This window comes from Ranitomeya variabilis, chromosome 3 (genome assembly GCF_051348905.1).
Source record: "Ranitomeya variabilis isolate aRanVar5 chromosome 3, aRanVar5.hap1, whole genome shotgun sequence".
NCBI lineage: Eukaryota > Metazoa > Chordata > Amphibia > Anura > Dendrobatidae > Ranitomeya > Ranitomeya variabilis.
Window position 1 is genome coordinate 200,813,278 of NC_135234.1, and position 18,445 is coordinate 200,831,722.

General features: G+C 43.4%; 1 protein-coding gene across 1 annotated transcript in view; it reads left to right on the forward strand.

Moving 5' to 3' along the window:
* Positions 1-18,445, forward strand: part of LOC143815610 (serine/threonine-protein kinase 38) — a 74,445-nt gene that overhangs the window by 24,453 nt on the left and 31,547 nt on the right. Inside the window, exons 4-5 of the mRNA XM_077294992.1 lie at positions 3,333-3,455; positions 4,599-4,682. Coding sequence (XP_077151107.1) covers positions 3,333-3,455; positions 4,599-4,682 — 207 coding nt within the window. The remainder of the gene's footprint in view (positions 1-3,332; positions 3,456-4,598; positions 4,683-18,445) is intronic.

The window sequence follows — 18,445 nt, forward strand, 5'->3', positions numbered from 1 at the left end:
CGGGGTATGTTTGTTGTCTGTTACCATGGAGATACATAGATCTACATGGCAGCTGTAGACACACAAAGGGTAATACATTTTAATCAAGACCTTTCGCAGATTGCCATCCTTTAATTATATATGCAGTGAAGCAACAAAAAAAAAATTGTGAATTTATGCATAGCTTTTAATCCTTTTGCTGTGAGGACTATTTGTTTTTCTACACATAATATACACTTAATATACACGAAACCCAAAATATATAGTACAAAAAATCATCATATACCCCATACCCATTCTGAAAGCAAACACCTGGCGGGTTTTGAAATTGCCACCCAAGACTCTACACTTATGGCACTTGATGTAACTGTGCATCAAAGCATAATATTTTATAAAAAGGAAAGCCTTCGCACCTATGCACTATCTGACTGCGGCCATTAAACATCCACCAATCGGCTACATAGCCTGTTTAGATCGACTGTACTGTGCACCGTGATCGGCAATACAATCACTCTATAAACCCAGAATATCCTTGTTCTCGGCTGCACATGTCCTGTTTGTACATAACATGTGCTGTTGAGAACATATCACCCAACACACTCGTGTTTTGCTCATTCTTCATGTGATTGTTAGCCAGGTCAATAATTGAGAAACAATATTATATCATCCCTAGAGCAAGGAAGAGCGAGCACTCTTATGTACGGAGGAGTCGGGCAGGATAGCTGCTGGCCAAACCATTGTTTAATCCTTTGTAGATCTATCATTGTCGATAATTGTGCCATGTAAGTAAAGCTTACAGGGAGTCTGTCGGCACAGAATGACTGTTCAAACGAAATACTCTTGCTCGGTGCCCCTTTGGGGGAGCCAAACCTTTAAGTGCACCTTCCCATATACCCCTCCTCCTTTGATTGACAGCACTGACCTTATTGAGCCAGAGAAGGGCAGAGATGGATGAGAAACCTGTAGGTGGGAAGGTGCACTTCATTGTTTGATCACACCCCGGACATACCAAGGGCCTGTACTTGATTTGAACAGTCCTTCTGGGCTGACAGTCCCTTTAAATGTATGCAATATGCACAATGAACAGATGGGGTGATTAGATGGGAAACTACTAGTCTTCTCACCTTAGAAGGAGAGCTCATGCAGTGTCATTGGTAAGAGGTGACAACATGAGCACATATGTAGATAATAAAGATATGGCGGTCTGTAATCTGTGCCTCTCCAGCTGCTATGGCGGCTACTGTCTCAACAGCTGGAGAGTGCCAGCCTGCAGACCTGCTATCTCTATATACACTACGTATATTTACTTGTCACCACACCTTTCCGAAGAGTATGAGGAAATCCAACGTCTGCTATGCAAAGCTGCTGTTACTTCCTCTCCACTCTCTGGAGCATTTTATTTGCAGCCATTCACAAATACTAGTTTTCAGTCTTTGACCACCTCGTTTTGAAGATCGGTGGTAATCCAAGGGGCTGCCCCTCCCCCCACGGATGATAAAGTGGGATATCCTATCACTTTGTGATGTGAAAACCCCTTTATTATGTTTTAAAGGTAAATAAACATTGATAACTCTTCAGATTACCCAATACATTACATGGCTACAGCATAAAGTGAAAACCATTCAGGATTAGTAAAATTTGCCTGTTTCCAGTGATGAGGATAAAATTATTCTTCCAGATTGCATAGGGTCAGTACTTTTGCTATTGACCTGGAAGACAAAAGGTACCAATCTGTTCTAAAATCACATGTAAGGTTCTAATGTTATCAGATCTGTCGTCCCATAAATCAGGGGTCTCAAACTCGTCCGGGTAAATGTAGATACTGTTTTCCCTATGGACAGTGGTATGTAAGGGGTTAAATGGCCACGATGGGTGGTATCACCGGGCATGGCTGTTGCCGGTGCTGCTTGCAAGTGATACCATTATTGTGCCGTGTACAGCGGTTTGCGGAAAGTCGCCTCCCGTTGCGCCATATATCTATGGTGGATGGCAGGAAGGGATAAAAAAAAAATTTCTATATTCACCTACAAACGGCGATCCAGCAGTGTGGGAAAGGGGCGTCTCTGCTCCGACATGATGTCGTTAAGGGGTGCCGGCGCGTTCCTCCTTCAGCCTTTCTGCTGTTCCAAGGAAGTTTCGAGAACTCTTTTGGCCACAGATGACAGATTCAGGGGTAACATGAGGCCCATGGGCCGTGTGTTTGCTGTAAATGGCTGAATATCCTGCAACTATAGGAGTTTTATTTTCCCATAAAACCATATTTTATATATCCAATTTAGTGTCCCTTTTACACTTCTTTTTACAGCTCGCTGCTGGTTATAATAGTTCCATCCAGACACCGATGTAAAAGGACATTCTGTTCACAATTAACATGCTTTGAGAACAATCCTAGGAATTCTAATTATTAGAAAAGAAATGAGACAATCTTCTCTGCAGCAATTACCAAGAAAAGTCAAAATGTGTTTATTGGCACCAAGTTTCATCCATGTTTATCCAGTACCAGATATCCATGTATGGACAGATGCGCAGCGCCATGTGTTGGCTTTGTGCAGGAGGTATATCGTCAGCGGCAGTAACCCAACTGCATCCAGGATATGTTCACACATGGCAGAAACTGTGCAGATTTTCCAGGTGAAAAATCAGCGGTGTAATATAGTAGCAAAATGGATGAGGTATTACCAGATCTCCTCAACACGCTGCACAAAAAATCAAAATGGAAATTGACCTACGGTGCGGACTTAAAACGAAACCTGTCAGCTAGTGATGAGCGCAAGTGCTCGTTACTAGAGTTTGCCGAGGGTGCCTGGGTACACAGAGTAGCACGGGTGCTCGAGTGAGGTGTTCGAGTCCCTGCAGGGATTGCCCAACAGCCGTGAAAATGGGGATGGGAAAATCTCACTTGACCACCCGCGCTAATCCGTGCATACCAGAGCAACCTCGGCAAACTCGAGTAACGAGCGCTTGCGTTCATCACTACTGTCGGCACATTTCCACATATGGAAGTGGAGTATGGCTGAGCAGAGACTTGTACCCCAATATAAATGATAGACCTCTAATGTGCAACTTAGGGTTTCTTCGGGGTCTGCAAACATCACTGGAAGTGATCTGTGGCGTGTCAAAGCAATCGGTATAAATTAGTAGGGGAGCACTACTAGAAACTGGTAACCGCTAAGGTAAAAAATAAAATAAATATTTCTTCTTCAGTGCTGCATACAATTTAATTTGGTCATCTGAAATCTTTTTATCTGATGTTTTGAAGCAGTGGCCAGGATAGAATGTTTTGCAGTCTGTAGATCTAGGAAATTAGAAGCTAATCACAAGCTAATATATATTTTCATTGCATCTAAATCTAGAAAAAGATGAGACGGTCGGCACATGCACGAAAAGAAACAGAGTTTCTACGACTGAAAAGAACACGTTTGGGATTAGAAGATTTTGAGTCCTTGAAAGTGATAGGAAGAGGAGCTTTTGGAGAGGTAAGACCCAATGCATTATTATATGCACTGTGAGGCAGTGACTCATGTCACAGGTAGGGGTCGCTGTGTGTTCTCCCCAGATTGTGCATGGAGACAGTTGAAGTCCATGGGTGTGCATGGCAGTCACGGATTTCTGGTCCAGGTTTTCCATGTGGCTGAAAGCCACAGGTTTGTTTGTTAAAAACCCTGCAGTAAGAGGTATGGGTGTGTCAGGTGCAATCTCAGTGTCAGTGTGGTGTGTGCTGTTGTGCAGACCAGAGGTCTGCAGAGCGCTGGTTGTGTGTGTGAAGCAGCACAGGCCAGAGGAGCCAGCAGCTATGGCAGCTGAATAGCCTGGCACCCGCAGCGTACACAGCGATGCAAGTCATCCATGGTAACTGGTCTCGGATGTGGATAGTCCTGTGCCCAGAGGTGTACCGGAGGTGGAAGTCCTGTGCCTGAAAGAGGACTGGCATGTGTAACGATTGCAAACAGGTGGATATGGTGCCCGGCTGCTATCCGGAGGATATCCTGCGCTGTACGGCTGTATGAGTAAAGAGTCTGTGATACAGTGGTGCAGGACACCCACGGGAACTAGTCAGTGGAGGACTGTCGTGTGTAGTGTCTGCAACATGTGAAGCTGTGTTTGGAGACTGTAATATGGCGTTCAGTTGTCCCACGGATACTGGACAAGGAGAGGTCCGGCATGTTTAGGGACTGCAATCTAAAAGCCATATGATGTGTAGTGCTATGAAACGGGCACTGAGATGAGATGCAACTGTGTGTATTGAACTTTGATGACATGTACTATAAAATGCTGTGCACCTTTATGTGTGAAGTAACACATTAAAGAGACTTTCGTGTTTGAACTTTGTGGGTCACTGCCTCTTCACTGCGTAAGGTGCTACCGCGGCATTACTACACCCATAATAAAGTGATCAAACCCACAAATCTGAGTAGAGAGAAAATAAAGGTGAATCCAAAATCTACTCAAGTGATATATATATATATATATATATATGTGTGTGTGTGTATGTGTGTGTATATATATATATATATATATATATATATATATATATATATATATATATATATATATATATATATATATATATATATATATATATATATATATATAATTTTTTTTTTTTTTTTTTTTTGTAGGTCAGACTGGTTCAGAAGAAAGACACTGGTCATGTCTATGCAATGAAGATTTTGAGAAAATCTGATATGCTGGAGAAGGAACAGGTAAGCCGATGCTTTGTGTGTATGTAACACACATTAACCAGCTGACATCAACCACAAAAACTATTACCCCGATTGCCACCACACCAGTGCAATCGGGAAGAACTGAGGCTAAGCGCCAGAATTGGCGCATCTAATGGGATGGCTGAAGGCTGGTCTAGTGAGGCTGGGAAGGGGCCAATATCCGTGAACCATCCCAGAATTTCAATATCAGCCCCTAGCTGGCTACTTTTGCCTTAGCTGGTTATTAAAAATGGGGGCGCCCGACAAACCCGAACATCCACAGCGCTATTCCAGCGCTTCTACAACGGCTGTTGTCGATCCCTGCTCACTTCCTTCATGTCCGCACTCCCCCGAGCCGTGAACACGATGTCATGGATTTTTTGTCTTCAATAAAGGACTGAACTACCCGTCACCTGGTGAGTGCTGCCGCATCTTTTCTGTTGTATTTATGCTGGATTGTCTTTTTTCATGCGAGCACCTCCAGTTACTGAAGTTTTACCCAAACACACCCACAATTGACTGTGTTTCATCTGCTCCTAGTTTAGAGGCTGTGCAGCACCACACATTTTTTTTCTGATTTCTGACCTAATTGTGAGGGCATCCCCTGTAGTTAGCACCCTCTTCTGGTCAACCCACAGATTTGCAGTTGGTTTCAGGTCTAGAGTACTGAACCAGTATGGGTAAAAACCGCTGAAAGAAGTGACCTGCTGCATTTTGCAAAAATTCAGCGCTTTGGTAAAACGGGAAGAAGAAAAAGCAAGGTGTGTGCATGAGATTTCTGAAGTATCATAGACTTCGCTGGTGCTGTGAAACGCACCTGAAAATTCGCGCAAAAAACGCACAATGTGAACATAACCTTAGACTCTTATCCTGACTTTCAACATTAGGGACATGACCTAGCATTAAGGGGCATTTGCAAAATTGCACCAGTAAATTGTTTCAAAATTTTGTGAAAATTATTGATGCAAAATAAACCAACTGAATCACTACAATGTATTGCCCAGCATGAGCCACTGTGATAAATGTAACTCCTTTTAGGAATATCTAATCTGAACCATCTTGAAGTTAGATGGTTGTAGTAAATCTGCCTCTTTTTATGATTTATTAAAAAAGGTAAAGGATTCAGTTTCTAGGACAGATAGTGACATCCATCATTCTATAATAGTTTATTTGCTGTTTGGTTGCAGTAATAGTTTGTCATCCATGTTACTGGCACTTTAAAATCTGCTTAATTATTCCATACTGGAAATCCAGGTAATTATTAAGTTCACAATTCTGTATTTCCATAGACTGTAATTCATTATGGTGAGTACTGCTGCAAACACTAGTTGTTTTCTCTGTAAATCCTTACACCACGGAAGATCTGGATTACTGGACTAGAGAGGTATTTCCATCTTGAACCATGGATTATGCCATAAATGTCTGTTACATGCTGGGCTCACTCCGGCACCCGCACTTCTTTCCACAGTGTCATTGTATTGCACCAACGTGGTGGAGAGGTGACCATACATGCATTGCTTTCTTCATTTACTTCTATGGGATGTCTGGAAAATGCTTAGTTAGACATTATTGCCTACTGTATTCTCACCCATCCCTTGTAGATTGTGAGCCTTCGCGGGCAGGGTCCTCTCTCCTCCTGTACCAGTTATGACTTGTATTGTTTAAGATTATTGTACTTGTTTTTATTATGTATACCCCTCCTCACATGTAAAGCGCCATGGAATAAATGGCGCTATAACAATAAATAATAATAATTATTGGAACATCCATCAAATTGATTGGAGAGAACCTCGCATTCATTGCCTGCACTCCATTCCACCTTACAAAGCGTATCCCTCCATATAATTGTATGTCTAAGACAGGAATATCTATATTCCAATATCTATATTCCAATTTATATCAGAATAATAAAAGCAATGAATGGACAAAATAACTAATTAACAACTACATACTCAACCAAATGCAACATAAAATTCATATTTCTGGAGCTGTAGTCTGGTATCTGGACTGACCTTCTGAATAACTTTGTCACCTGTTTTCTGAAGAGCGACTACCATAAATGTTCCTACTCCCACACCCCACTTCATAAAAAAGAATAGTCGTAGTTATCACCCCATTGCAAATTATGGGGACTTACAGGACACTTACCCAAAGAAAATATCTTTTTAGATGTTTTATACAATTTTGGAGCATGGTATATTGTTAAGGATCGCCGGCAGTCACTGTACCGATGTCTTATCTGGAGTTTTAAAAGGGTGATCCACCTTCCTTCTATAAGTCTTCTAAGTGATGGAGCTAATGACTAATGTTGCGCTAATTTAATTGAATGGAATTGAATTCTACTCAAATTTTACATAAATCCATATTCTCCAGAATTCTTATTGACCAAATGCAGCGAACTGATGGGAGGTTATCTATCACTTGGCTGAAAAGTACAAGGCCCTCTTTTTTTTTTTTTTTTTTTTACTTTCTCTTTTCCTTAAAATTCACCTCTCTGGCCACCTTGGCTGCTCGCTGTCCCCCTGTACGGTTCTTCGATGCATCTTCTTACCACTGCTGCACTTTGCATATGCACGTTATGCCAGGACTTGTAGTTGTGACTAGACCCAGGGCGACCATACAATACGCATGTACAGAAACCATCTGTGACATCTCTGCGCTGGCTCGTTGTAAGGTAGCTGTGAACGTGCGACATGCACTCTAGGGTGGGACGTCCGGCTGGGCCTAATCGTAAATCCAGGCCTAGTGTGAAGATGCAGCCAGTGGCAGTAATAAGAAGCCCCAAGGACCATATGGGGTGTACTGTATTATTTGTTTTCTTTTTCCTTTCCACATCTTCCATTTATCTGTCCAAACCCCAAATCATAATTATGGACATTCAATTAAACGGAGAATAAATTTACTGCAAACTGAAAGTCCCTGTAAGATCCATGTGGATTTGTTGACTTCGACCTCGGTCAGATCTGCTCATCTCCACTAATGAATGTCCATGTGACTGCTAAACCCATAGCTGTTATAATAGGGGTCCTTTGGGCCACAGCACCATTTATGGTACTTATTAGCAAATGCGGCATTGATTCTCAGATGTGACCCAGTGGACGGCCACACCACGAACTTCTTCTATAATGTTTGTTATATATGGTAAACCCTTTCATAAAGATGCACGAGTCCCCCAAGTAAAAGAAGACATTCTTGTCCTGACCGAAAGTGACAGATGTGCTGGAAGCTAAGAGGAAGTGGTGAAAAGGGCGTAGCAGTGTAACGTGCGATGACTTCACCGTCTGTTCCACAATACACCACCATTTATCATTTTATTAAGTAAAAAACTTTAGCTTGGGGAGAAACCTTGGTCTCAGCACTTAGATTTAGGGTGCCCTCTCTTCTGCCCTATGCATTTCAGTACTGCATCTTATATTTATATATTTTTAAAGGGAATTTTTGCTTCCCTACCTGAAATCACCATAATGTAGAAACAGAGACCATGATCCCAGCAATATTTCACTTACTGGGCTTCTTGCTGGAGTTTTGATGAAATTCCTGCTTTATCTGCTGCAGATTTACTAGCCCTGAGCTCTGTATAACTCCGCCCACACTACTGATTGGTAGATTTCTGTGTACGCTGTGCATAGACAGAAAGCTGCCAATCAGTGGTGGTGTGGTTATACAGAGCTCATGACTGTGGAGGACTATATGGCAGCAGTTTTTCTAGTCCTCTAATTATCTCCTGCTGATAAAATAGCAAGCAGCCCAGTATGTTACAGATTGCTGGAGTCCGGATCTCTGTCTCTGTTATGCTGCTCTCAGATTAGGTGACAAAAACCTGGGGACAGATAGCCTTTAACCTCTTACCATCATATGACAATGGCATATACAGCCCGCAGGCAGGGGGTCGCATCATTCTATGCTCGTGACATGATCGTGATGCACCGATGGGTTGTCATGAAGACCCCTGTGCCTGGCATGACAGCACCCCTGTGAAAGCCAAGTCCATGGCTGGTGTTCTTGGGAGACCATGGATTTTTGCTATTTACAATACTGTATATAGCACAAGCGATCGGACGCTTACGAATTCAAATCCCCTTAAGGGACTTAAAAATACAGTGAAAAGTGGAAAAGAAAAAAAAAATTAAAAAAATATAAAAGTTCAGTTTACCCCTCCCACACACTTTTCCCCTATTACATATTAAATAAAAAACACAGATTTGGTATCGCTGCATTCAGAAAAGTTTGTTTTATCAAAATATAAAATTAATCCGATCAGTAACTAGCGCAATGACAAAAAAAATATCAAAATTCCAGAATTTCGGCTTCGACCGTTGCAACAGCACAAAATTTAATAAAAGGTAATCAAAACATTATCCCACATTGATATCGATAATAATATCAGTTCGGGGCACAAAAAACAATCCCTGGCATAGCTCCATGGCCCAAAAATTAAATCCATTATGGCTCTCTGAAAATAACAATACACATTTTTTGTTTGTTTGTTTTATTTACAAATTTCAGATTTTTTTTTTTAACCGCTTAAAGGGGGTATTCTCATCTCCAAGACCCTATCCCAATATGTAGTAGGTGTAATAATATTAGCAAATACTTCCATTTAAAAATTTAGTATAGTTCCACTGATTTGCTGTGTCTCTTTCCTCATGTGCAGGCATTGCAGGACCTTAGGTATCCATGGTTACGACCACTGATATAGTGACAGTTAGCTAGTTGGCAGTGGTCGTAACAATGGATACCTAAGGTCCAATGCAATGCTTGCACTTGAGGAAAGCGACATAGCGAATCAGAAAAACTACTACATTTCTAATGGAGGTATTTGCTAACATTATTATTTAATACACCTACTACATATTGTGATAGGATCTTGGAGATGGGAAAACCCTTCAAGTTAAACAAAAACTATGCATGTTTGATATCTCCATAATAGTACTAACCTGGTGAATTGTATTACCAGGTCATTTTTGCTGTAAAATGAATGCAATAAATAAAAAAATTAAAAATTAAAAAAATGGCAGAATTGCTTTTTTTTGTTATTTTGTTACACTTGGAATTTTGTTCCCACTTTCCAGTGCATCATATAATAAAATGGATGATGTCATTCAAAAGTACAACGTGTCCTGCAAAACAAGTCCTCAAATGGCTATGGGAAAAAAAATTAAAGCTTAAAAAATGGAGTTAAGGGCTAATGATTTATCTGCACCTTTTGTTGGCAGGATTTTGGCATATCTCTCTGCTTTTTTTTTTTTCTTGCTTGTATATCACAAACATTCCCAGAACCATTCACACAAGTCTTTAACCCCCAGTTTACAATCCAGCTTTCCCATTTTAAACATGCGTAGAGGGGGTCAATTTCCTAAAAAGCCAAGTAATGAAACAGTAAAGCTTTGTAGTGTGGGAGGAAACCTCAGAAAACAGGAAAACCACACAAATACGGCAGACGCACAAACTCCGGCAGATGTTCCTTCATCGGTTTCGATCCCAGAACAAGAGTCTTGCGAGGCCACAGTGCTGATCACTGAGCCACCACACTGCCTGCCCCGATGGCAATCGCTGTGGTCGGGGGCAGAACCTGAAGAATTGTGTTAGTGGATTTCATGGAGTCAGTTATGTAGTTGCCACAAACGGCACTCCCTGTGTGTGTGTGTGTGTGTGTGTGTGTGTGTGTGTGGATTTCCTCCCACACTCCAAAGACCTACTGATTGTGTGTGTGTGTGTGTGTGTGTGTGTGTAGCGCTGTGTAATTAATGGCGCTATATAAGCAAGTTAAATAAATATCTCGGGCAATATCCAAACCTATAACCTGAGAACGTTCCTTCCCCCTGTAGGAAAAGCCCGTATTCAAAGTACAAAAAAAGCTTTGTAAAACAAAAATCACAGCAGTGGTGCGCAGATACACAAGCATTTTGTTTCACGGATGTGTCTGGTAGAAAAAGTGCTTTCCGTCAGGGACATAAGCGTTTCCTACACTGTGCTGATATTTGGTTTTTAGATTCTGCTGAAAACTGAAGCCACAGAACTCTGGTGGCTGACAGACGCTCCTGTCTATTAATTGTCTGTATGGATCTGCTGAGGTGTCACTTATCATAACAGGAAAAAGTTTATTTCTGAAAATATCAGAAATTTGGCAAAAATTTCACAACTTTTAATTTTTATGTTCTTTAACCCCTTCACAACATGCGCCGTTCTAGTACAGCGCATGTCGTGTCTCCCCCTTTGATGTGGGCTCCGGCGCTGAGCCCACATCAAAGCCGCAACATGTCAGCTGTTTTTTACAGCTGACATGTGCGCGCAATAGCGGCAGGTGGAATCGCGATTCACCCGCCGCTATTAACTAGTTAAATGCCTTTGTCAAACTGACAGCGGCATTTAACTACCGCTTCCGGCCATTGGGCCGGAAATGCGCGCATCGCCGAGCCCCCCCCCCACCCCACCCCCATCATGTGATCGGGGGTCAGCGATGCGTCGGCAGAACAACCAGAGGGCTCCTTGAGACCTCTATGGTTGCTGATGCCAGACTGCTGTGAGCGCCACCCTGTGGTCGGCGCTCATAGCAATGCAGGGATTCAGCTACATAGTGATCTGAGCATCGCTTCTATGTAGCTGAGCAGATCAGGCTATGCCAGGCTATTGAAGCATGGCAAAAGTAAAAAAAAAAAAAAAAATATATATAAAAGTTTAAATCACCCCACTTTCGCCCAATTCAAAATAAAACCATAAAAAAAAAATCTAACATACACATACTTGGTATTGCCGCTTTCAGAATCGCCCGATCTATCGATAAAAAAAAAAAAGGATTAACCTGATTGCTAAACGGCGTAGCGACAAAAAAATTCAAAACGCCAAAATTACGGGGTTTTTTTTGTCTCCGCGACATTGCATTAAAATGCAATAACGGGCGATCAAAAGAACGTATCTGCACAAAAGTGATATCATTAAAAACGTCAGCTTGGCACGCAAAAAATAAGCTTTCACCCGACCCGAGATCCTGAAAAGTGGAAATGCTACGGGTATCAGAAAATTGCGCAATTTTTTTTTAAAGCAAAGTTTGGATTTTTTTTTTCACCACTTAGATAAAAAATAACCTAGACATGTTTGGAGTCTATGAACTCATAATGACCTGGAGAATCATAATTTATTCGGACTCCCATGACAGCACCACGAGAGAGAGGGGATCCGCCCCTTTAGGAACAGGAAACCCACAGATACAAAAGGGCGGCACCTCTCCCACGCATCAGTTGGTTTCCTGTTCCTAATGGGACGGGATCCTACAGAATTTACAAGAGGATCCCAGGCCGGCCGGCCGACTCAGGTAGCGAGGGGGTCTCCTACCTCGGCCGGTGCGGAATTCCTGGATGATGCCACGATGGTCCTGGTAGGGCTGCATGGCGGTGGCATTTCAGCAGGGAGCGGTCGCCGGTGGTGTCCTGTCTCCAAGCCAGCGCCGGGTGAGTATTTCCCTGGGGTCTCCTCCTGCTGAAGGTGGCTGGGGTCTCTGTGTGCGGCGGCGCTTGGGGGCGCAACCCGGGGTGCTGCGGCTCTGTCCGGCGTCCTCGCCGCCCTGCGCGCTGATGGTAAAGCGCCGGGAGCCCGGGTGACGTCGGGGGAGGAGTCGGCAGTCACTTCCGGGTTTCCAGGGTCCTGCGCATGCGCAGTGTATCCAAGATGGCGGCGCCCACCGGTATAGCGTCGCCGGCGCTCTCAGCCCTAGAGAAAACCGCCTGCACCAGGGGGAGGCCGGAAAAATCAATCAGGGGAACGCTAGGCACAGCTGCTGACCGGAGGAGGGGCTATAAAAAGAACTCCGGATCGTGATCCCTTGCTTCTGGCCTCATATCTGATAAAGATGGAGGACGAGCACGTGCAGCTTCAGGAAAAGGTGTCCCAGAAGCCTAAAGAGAAGGATCGCGACAGAAGGAGCAGTGAGTCTGGCCACAAAAGCACCTCCAGACAGGGGTCTGGAACGTCAGCCAGGAGAAATCCCCCTCGTATTCCGGTACTTTTTCTTTGGGCAGCGCTGGTAAGTGATCTTCGTGAAAGTTCACTCAGTGACATGATTCCCCTCATATGTTCCATTATAGGGGAAGAAATGTGCCGGGAAGGCGAAACACAGGGAATGTGGAATCTGCGGGGTTCCCCTACCTGATTCGTGCCCTAAAAAGTTATGTGGCCCCTGTATACAGCAGACGGTGAGGTCTCAGGAAAGGGGAGAGGGGGAGAGCATTATATCTACAGGGATTAGATTGCTTTACTTACCCCCCTCAGGTGGCGGAGGAATCCCTTACTATGACCACCAGCTTAAAGGAGATGATCAGAATGGAGGTCAGACAATCCTTAAAGGGTTTTGCTCAAGGAGGAAGCTCTAAATCCAAAGCTCCGTTACTCTCCGATTCTTCAGTAGAAGAGGATAAGGAGGAAGTTTTCTCCGGTTCAGCTGCGTCATCCTCTTCCTCGGATGAGGACACCGCCCGTTTCTGTCTACCCCTCGAACGAGTAGATAAGCTGGTCAAGGCGGTCAGAGGGACGATGGGCATAACGGAACCGAGACCCCAACTTTCCAAGGAGGAAATTATGTTCAGTGGGTTGGAGCAGAAAAAACGCAGAGTCTTCCCGCTCAATGAAAAAATCCAGGCTCTTATCAATAAAGAGTGGAAAAAACCTGAGAGAAAGGGTTCGTTACCTCCAGCGCAGAAACGCAGATATCTGTTTGATGATCCTGCAGTCACCAACTGGGAAAAAGCCCCTAAGTTGGATGCGGCAATAGCCAAAGTGGCCAAACGGGCCTCTCTCCCCTTTGAGGACATGGGGACCCTTAAGGACCCCCTTGATAGAAAAGCGGATACCTTTCTAAAAACTACCTGGGAGATGGCGGCCGGTTCTTTAAGGCCTGCGGTGGCTTCAACCTGTACAGCCAGATCAATGATGGTCTGGTTGGAACAATTAGAGACTCAGTTAAAAGAAGGTGCATCAAGGGATTCTATCCTGACTGCCTTACCACTGATCCAAGAAGCAGCTGCTTTCTTATCAGATGCGTCTATTGACTCTGTCAAAATGGCTGCTAGGGCAGCAGGTCTCTCGAATGCGGCCAGAAGGGCTCTTTGGCTGAAATGTTGGCCAGGCGATATACAGTCAAAATCAAAACTCTGCATCATTCCATGTAAAGGGGAGTATCTATTCAGGCCCACCTTAGATGATCTCCTAGAGAAAGCGGGAGATGACAAAAAGAAGTTCCCCAACCTGCTGGGGTCCTACCGTCGTCCCTTTAATAAAAGAAGGTTCGGTCGCGGAGGGAAGCGTACCTTTTCACCTTCAAGGGATCGGTCTAGGTGGGACGACAGACGTAGACGAGGTACGGGATATATGTTCCGTCGTTCCTCAAAAGAAAGGAAGAAGGAGGACAAATGACTAGAAGCCCCGGTGGGGGGCAGACTTTTACATTTTGGTTCAGAATGGTCTAAGATCACGAATAGTGTCTGGGTGCAAGATACTATTTCTCGAGGTCTTACTCTTGAGTTTTGCCATACCCCACGGGATAAATTTATGTTAACGCCCTTACGTTCTAATCCCCTAGAACAATCTGCTCTAGAAGAAGAAGTTTGGTCTCTCTGTTCTAAAAATGTTCTTACACAGGTTCCAGAGACTGATAGAGGGAAGGGATTCTATTCTCCCTTGTTTCTCATTAAAAAACCTGATAACTCGTATAGAACCATTATCAATCTCAGACATCTTAATAGTTTTTTGGTTAAGCATACCTTTAAGATGGAGTCCATCAGCTCGACAATAAAGATACTGTTTAAAAACTGCTTTATGGTGGTAGTCGACTTAAAGGATGCCTATTACCACATACCTATTCATGTGGATTTCCAGCAGTTCTTGAGGGTAGCAGTATTAATGGAAGGGGTTGTTTATCATTTTCAGTACAGAGCTCTTCCTTTCGGTATAACATCAGCCCCTAGAGTATTCACAAAAATAGTGGCAGAGGTGATGGCTCACTTGCGAGAATCTAATGTCCTTATTGTCCCATACCTGGACGATTTCCTCATAATAGGTAACTCGGTAGAACACTGTTTGTCCCAACTAGAACTAACTAGGGTTAAGTTGGAACGCCTGGCCTGGATAATTAATTTTGAAAAATCTCGATTACAGCCTCAAAAAATTCAGAAGTTTCTGGGCTTAGTACTAGATTCAACTACACAACAGTGTTATCTTCCGGAAAACAGACTATCTCAGATTCAGCATCAGGTACTGAAAGCAGTAAATACACCCTCTATGACCCTGCGGCAAGCTATGTCCCTGTTGGGGTCCCTCACATCGTGCATTCCAGCGGTAAGGTGGGCACACTTTCACACTAGATCCCTCCAGAAAGAGATTTTGGTTAAAGATAGGATCTTGAGGGGTGTATTAGAGGAAAAAATAACGCTAGAACCAGCGACTCTCAAATCCCTAAGTTGGTGGCTGGATAGGGAAAATTTGTCAGCAGGTGTTCCCTGGATGATAGACGTGTCCCGGGTTGTGACTACGGATGCCAGCTCCTCAGGTTGGGGGGCTCACATGAATGACATTGTAGTGCAAGGCCAATGGGAACCATACTCAACATCCTCTTCCAATCAGAGAGAATTATTAGCAATCGAATTGTCAGTTAAAAACCTCCTCATGTATCTGCAGGGCCACCACGTCAGGATCCTCTCAGACAACCGGGTGGCAGTCTCCTATATAAATCATCAAGGAGGGACACACTCCGAGGCTCTGATGCAGATCACAGATCGTCTCCTCCGGATGGCAGAAGGGAATTTACAATCTTTGACTGCTCTGCACATCACAGGAAAAGACAACACAAAAGCAGACTTTCTCAGCCGCAATGTTCTAAAGCAAGGAGAATGGTCTTTAAACGGAGACATCTTCAAACAGATTGTTCGCTTATGGGGTCAACCGGTAGTGGACCTATTTGCCACAAGAGAAAACAAAAAAGTAAAAAACTTTTGTTCCCTAAATCCCAGGGAAAATCCACTGGCAGTGGACGCATTCCTCATAAAATGGGATTTTTCTCTGGCCTACGCCTTCCTGCCACTGAACCTACTACCTCTAGTGGTGAGGAAGGTCAGAGAAGATCGTGCGAGACTCATTCTGATTGCTCCCTTTTGGCCCAGGAGAACCTGGTTTTCATGGCTCAGGACGATGTCAGTGGGCGATCCCTGGGTACTTCCAGACATCCCAAATTTACTCTCCCAGGGGCCGATACTCCATCCACAAGTGAAGGGACTTCATTTGACGGCTTGGAGTTTGAGCGGTCATTGTTAGAAAATAAAGGCTTCTCTCCTAAATTGGTCGATACCCTTTTAAGAAGTAGAAAGCCAATAACAACAAGAATCTACTCCAGAACCTGGAGAAAGTTCTTAACTTCCTCAGAATTTAATATTAATGATGGTGTACCAATACGTCAAATATTGGAATTTTTGCAAAGAGGGTTAGAGTTAAAACTCTCCACAAGCACATTAAAAGTACAAGTTTCTGCACTTGGGGCCCTGTTCTCATGTAATATTGCGGGAAACTACTGGGTGTCGAGATTCATTAAGGCGGTCGGTAGAATTAGACCACTTTATAGAAACAAAATGGTACCATGGGATTTAAATCTTGTCCTTTCTTCTTTGACAAAACCCCCTTTTGAGCCGTTGAATGAAGCCTCAGTCAGGATGTTGTCTCTTAAAACAGCTTTCCTAGTAGCTATAACATCAGCTCGCAGGATAGGAGACATCCAGGCACTCTCTAGACTTCCCCCGTATATAGAATTTCTCCAGGATAGAGTTATCCTTAGACCGGACCCAGCCTACTTACCAAAAGTAGTATCCCAGTTTCACAGGTCGCAGGAGATAGTTTTACCTTCGTTTGTCCCTAATCCTTCTAACCCTAAAGAAAGGGAGCTCCATACCTTAGATGTCAGGAGATGCCTTCTTCAATATATTTCGGTCACTAATGATTGGAAGAAGGATAATGCACTATTCCTGTCCTTCCAAGGTCCAAGGAAAGGGGCTAGAGCATCTAAATACATACTAGCTAAATGGATTAGGGAGGCTATCTCTCTTGCTTACACGACAGGTGGGGGTCCGGCTCCGCAGAATCTGAGGGCACATTCCACCCGAGCCATGGCGTCATCCTGGGCAGAGAGGTCTGGAGTGTCGGTCGACCAGATATGTAAGGCGGCCACATGGTCATACCCTTCCACCTTTTTCAAACACTATAGATTGGACTTGGGGTTCTCCTCAGATCTCACCTTCGGGTTAAGGGTGCTGCAGGCTGTGGTCCCTCCCTAAAAATGGCTTACATCTCTGTAAATCTCTCGTGGTGCTGTCATGGGAGTCCGAATAAAGCATTAAGCTACTTACGGGTAGCGGCATTTTTCGGAGGCCCATGACAGCACCCTTAGTTCCCTCCCTTTTCACATGGGGTTGCACATCTTGGAGTTATAAATAACTAAATAATTTAAAGAAGAAATGTTATCTTCTCACGTGTGTTACTTTATTAAAGTCATTGTGTTTAATTGTATGCAATATTGTGTTTGCTTGTCATTAACTGCGGTAGTCCTCTCAGGCTCTGTAATCCAACTGATGCGTGGGAGAGGTGCCGCCCTTTTGTATCTGTGGGTTTCCTGTTCCTAAAGGGGCGGATCCCCTCTCTCTCGTGGTGCTGTCATGGGCCTCCGAAAAATGCCGCTACCCGTAAGTAGCTTAATGCTATCAGATCAGTTTTAGCGTTTAGTGAACCTAGCAAAAAAGCCAAATGAAAAACCTGTGGGATTGCACTTTTTTTGCAATTTCACCACATTTGAAATTTTTTTCCCGTTTTCTAGTACAAGACATGGTAAAACCAATGGTGTCGTTCAAAAGTACAACTCGTCCCACTAAAAATAAGCCCTCACCTGGCCATATTGACGGAAAAATAAAAAAGTTATGGCTCTGGGAAGGAGGGGAGCGAAAAACGAAAACGCAAAAAGGCTGTGTCTTGAAGGGGTTAAACTAAAGAGTTATTTCACACAAAATAGTTAATCAAATTTCCCACACGTCTACTTTACATGATCACAATATTTTTGAAATAGGATTGTGCACAGTAAACTACAGACACTGTCAGGTCGGCACCGTTATACTGATTACAATGATACCTGGTAAGGATCTGTGTCTTGTGGTGGTTGTTTAATCTTTAGTTTCTGTTTTGAGTTAATGATATGCTCGTGCTCCAGGACAGCCTGTGGGGGGGTCTTCATGTGGTGCTGATTACCTAGGTATTCATCAGTATGGCTTCTGACAGGCCACTGATCCCTCAGTGACCTGCCCCCTATTTTACATAATGAATATTCTGAATATTATATATAAATATTGTAAAAAAAATAATAATAATAAAAAAAAAAAAACACAACTCAAAACACTCCTGCTGCAGCATGATCGCATGTGTAATGTGTATTACGGTAAATGGTTTTATTTGATGATCTAAGTAAATTTAAAAAAAAAAAACTCCTCCAAGACAGCACCACCGGCGCAGTAGCAGCTATCTACTGTATGTCATAAGCCATACAGATGAGTATGCAAGAAGAGCACCACATGAAGACCCCCCACCCCCACAGGCTGCCCAGGAGCATGAGAATATTGTTAACTGAAAATAAAGATTAAACAACAACCACAAGACTGATTTCATCATCCAGGTATCATCATAATCGGTATAACGGCACCAACCTGACACTGTATGTTACTGTGCACAATCCTGCTGACAGGTTC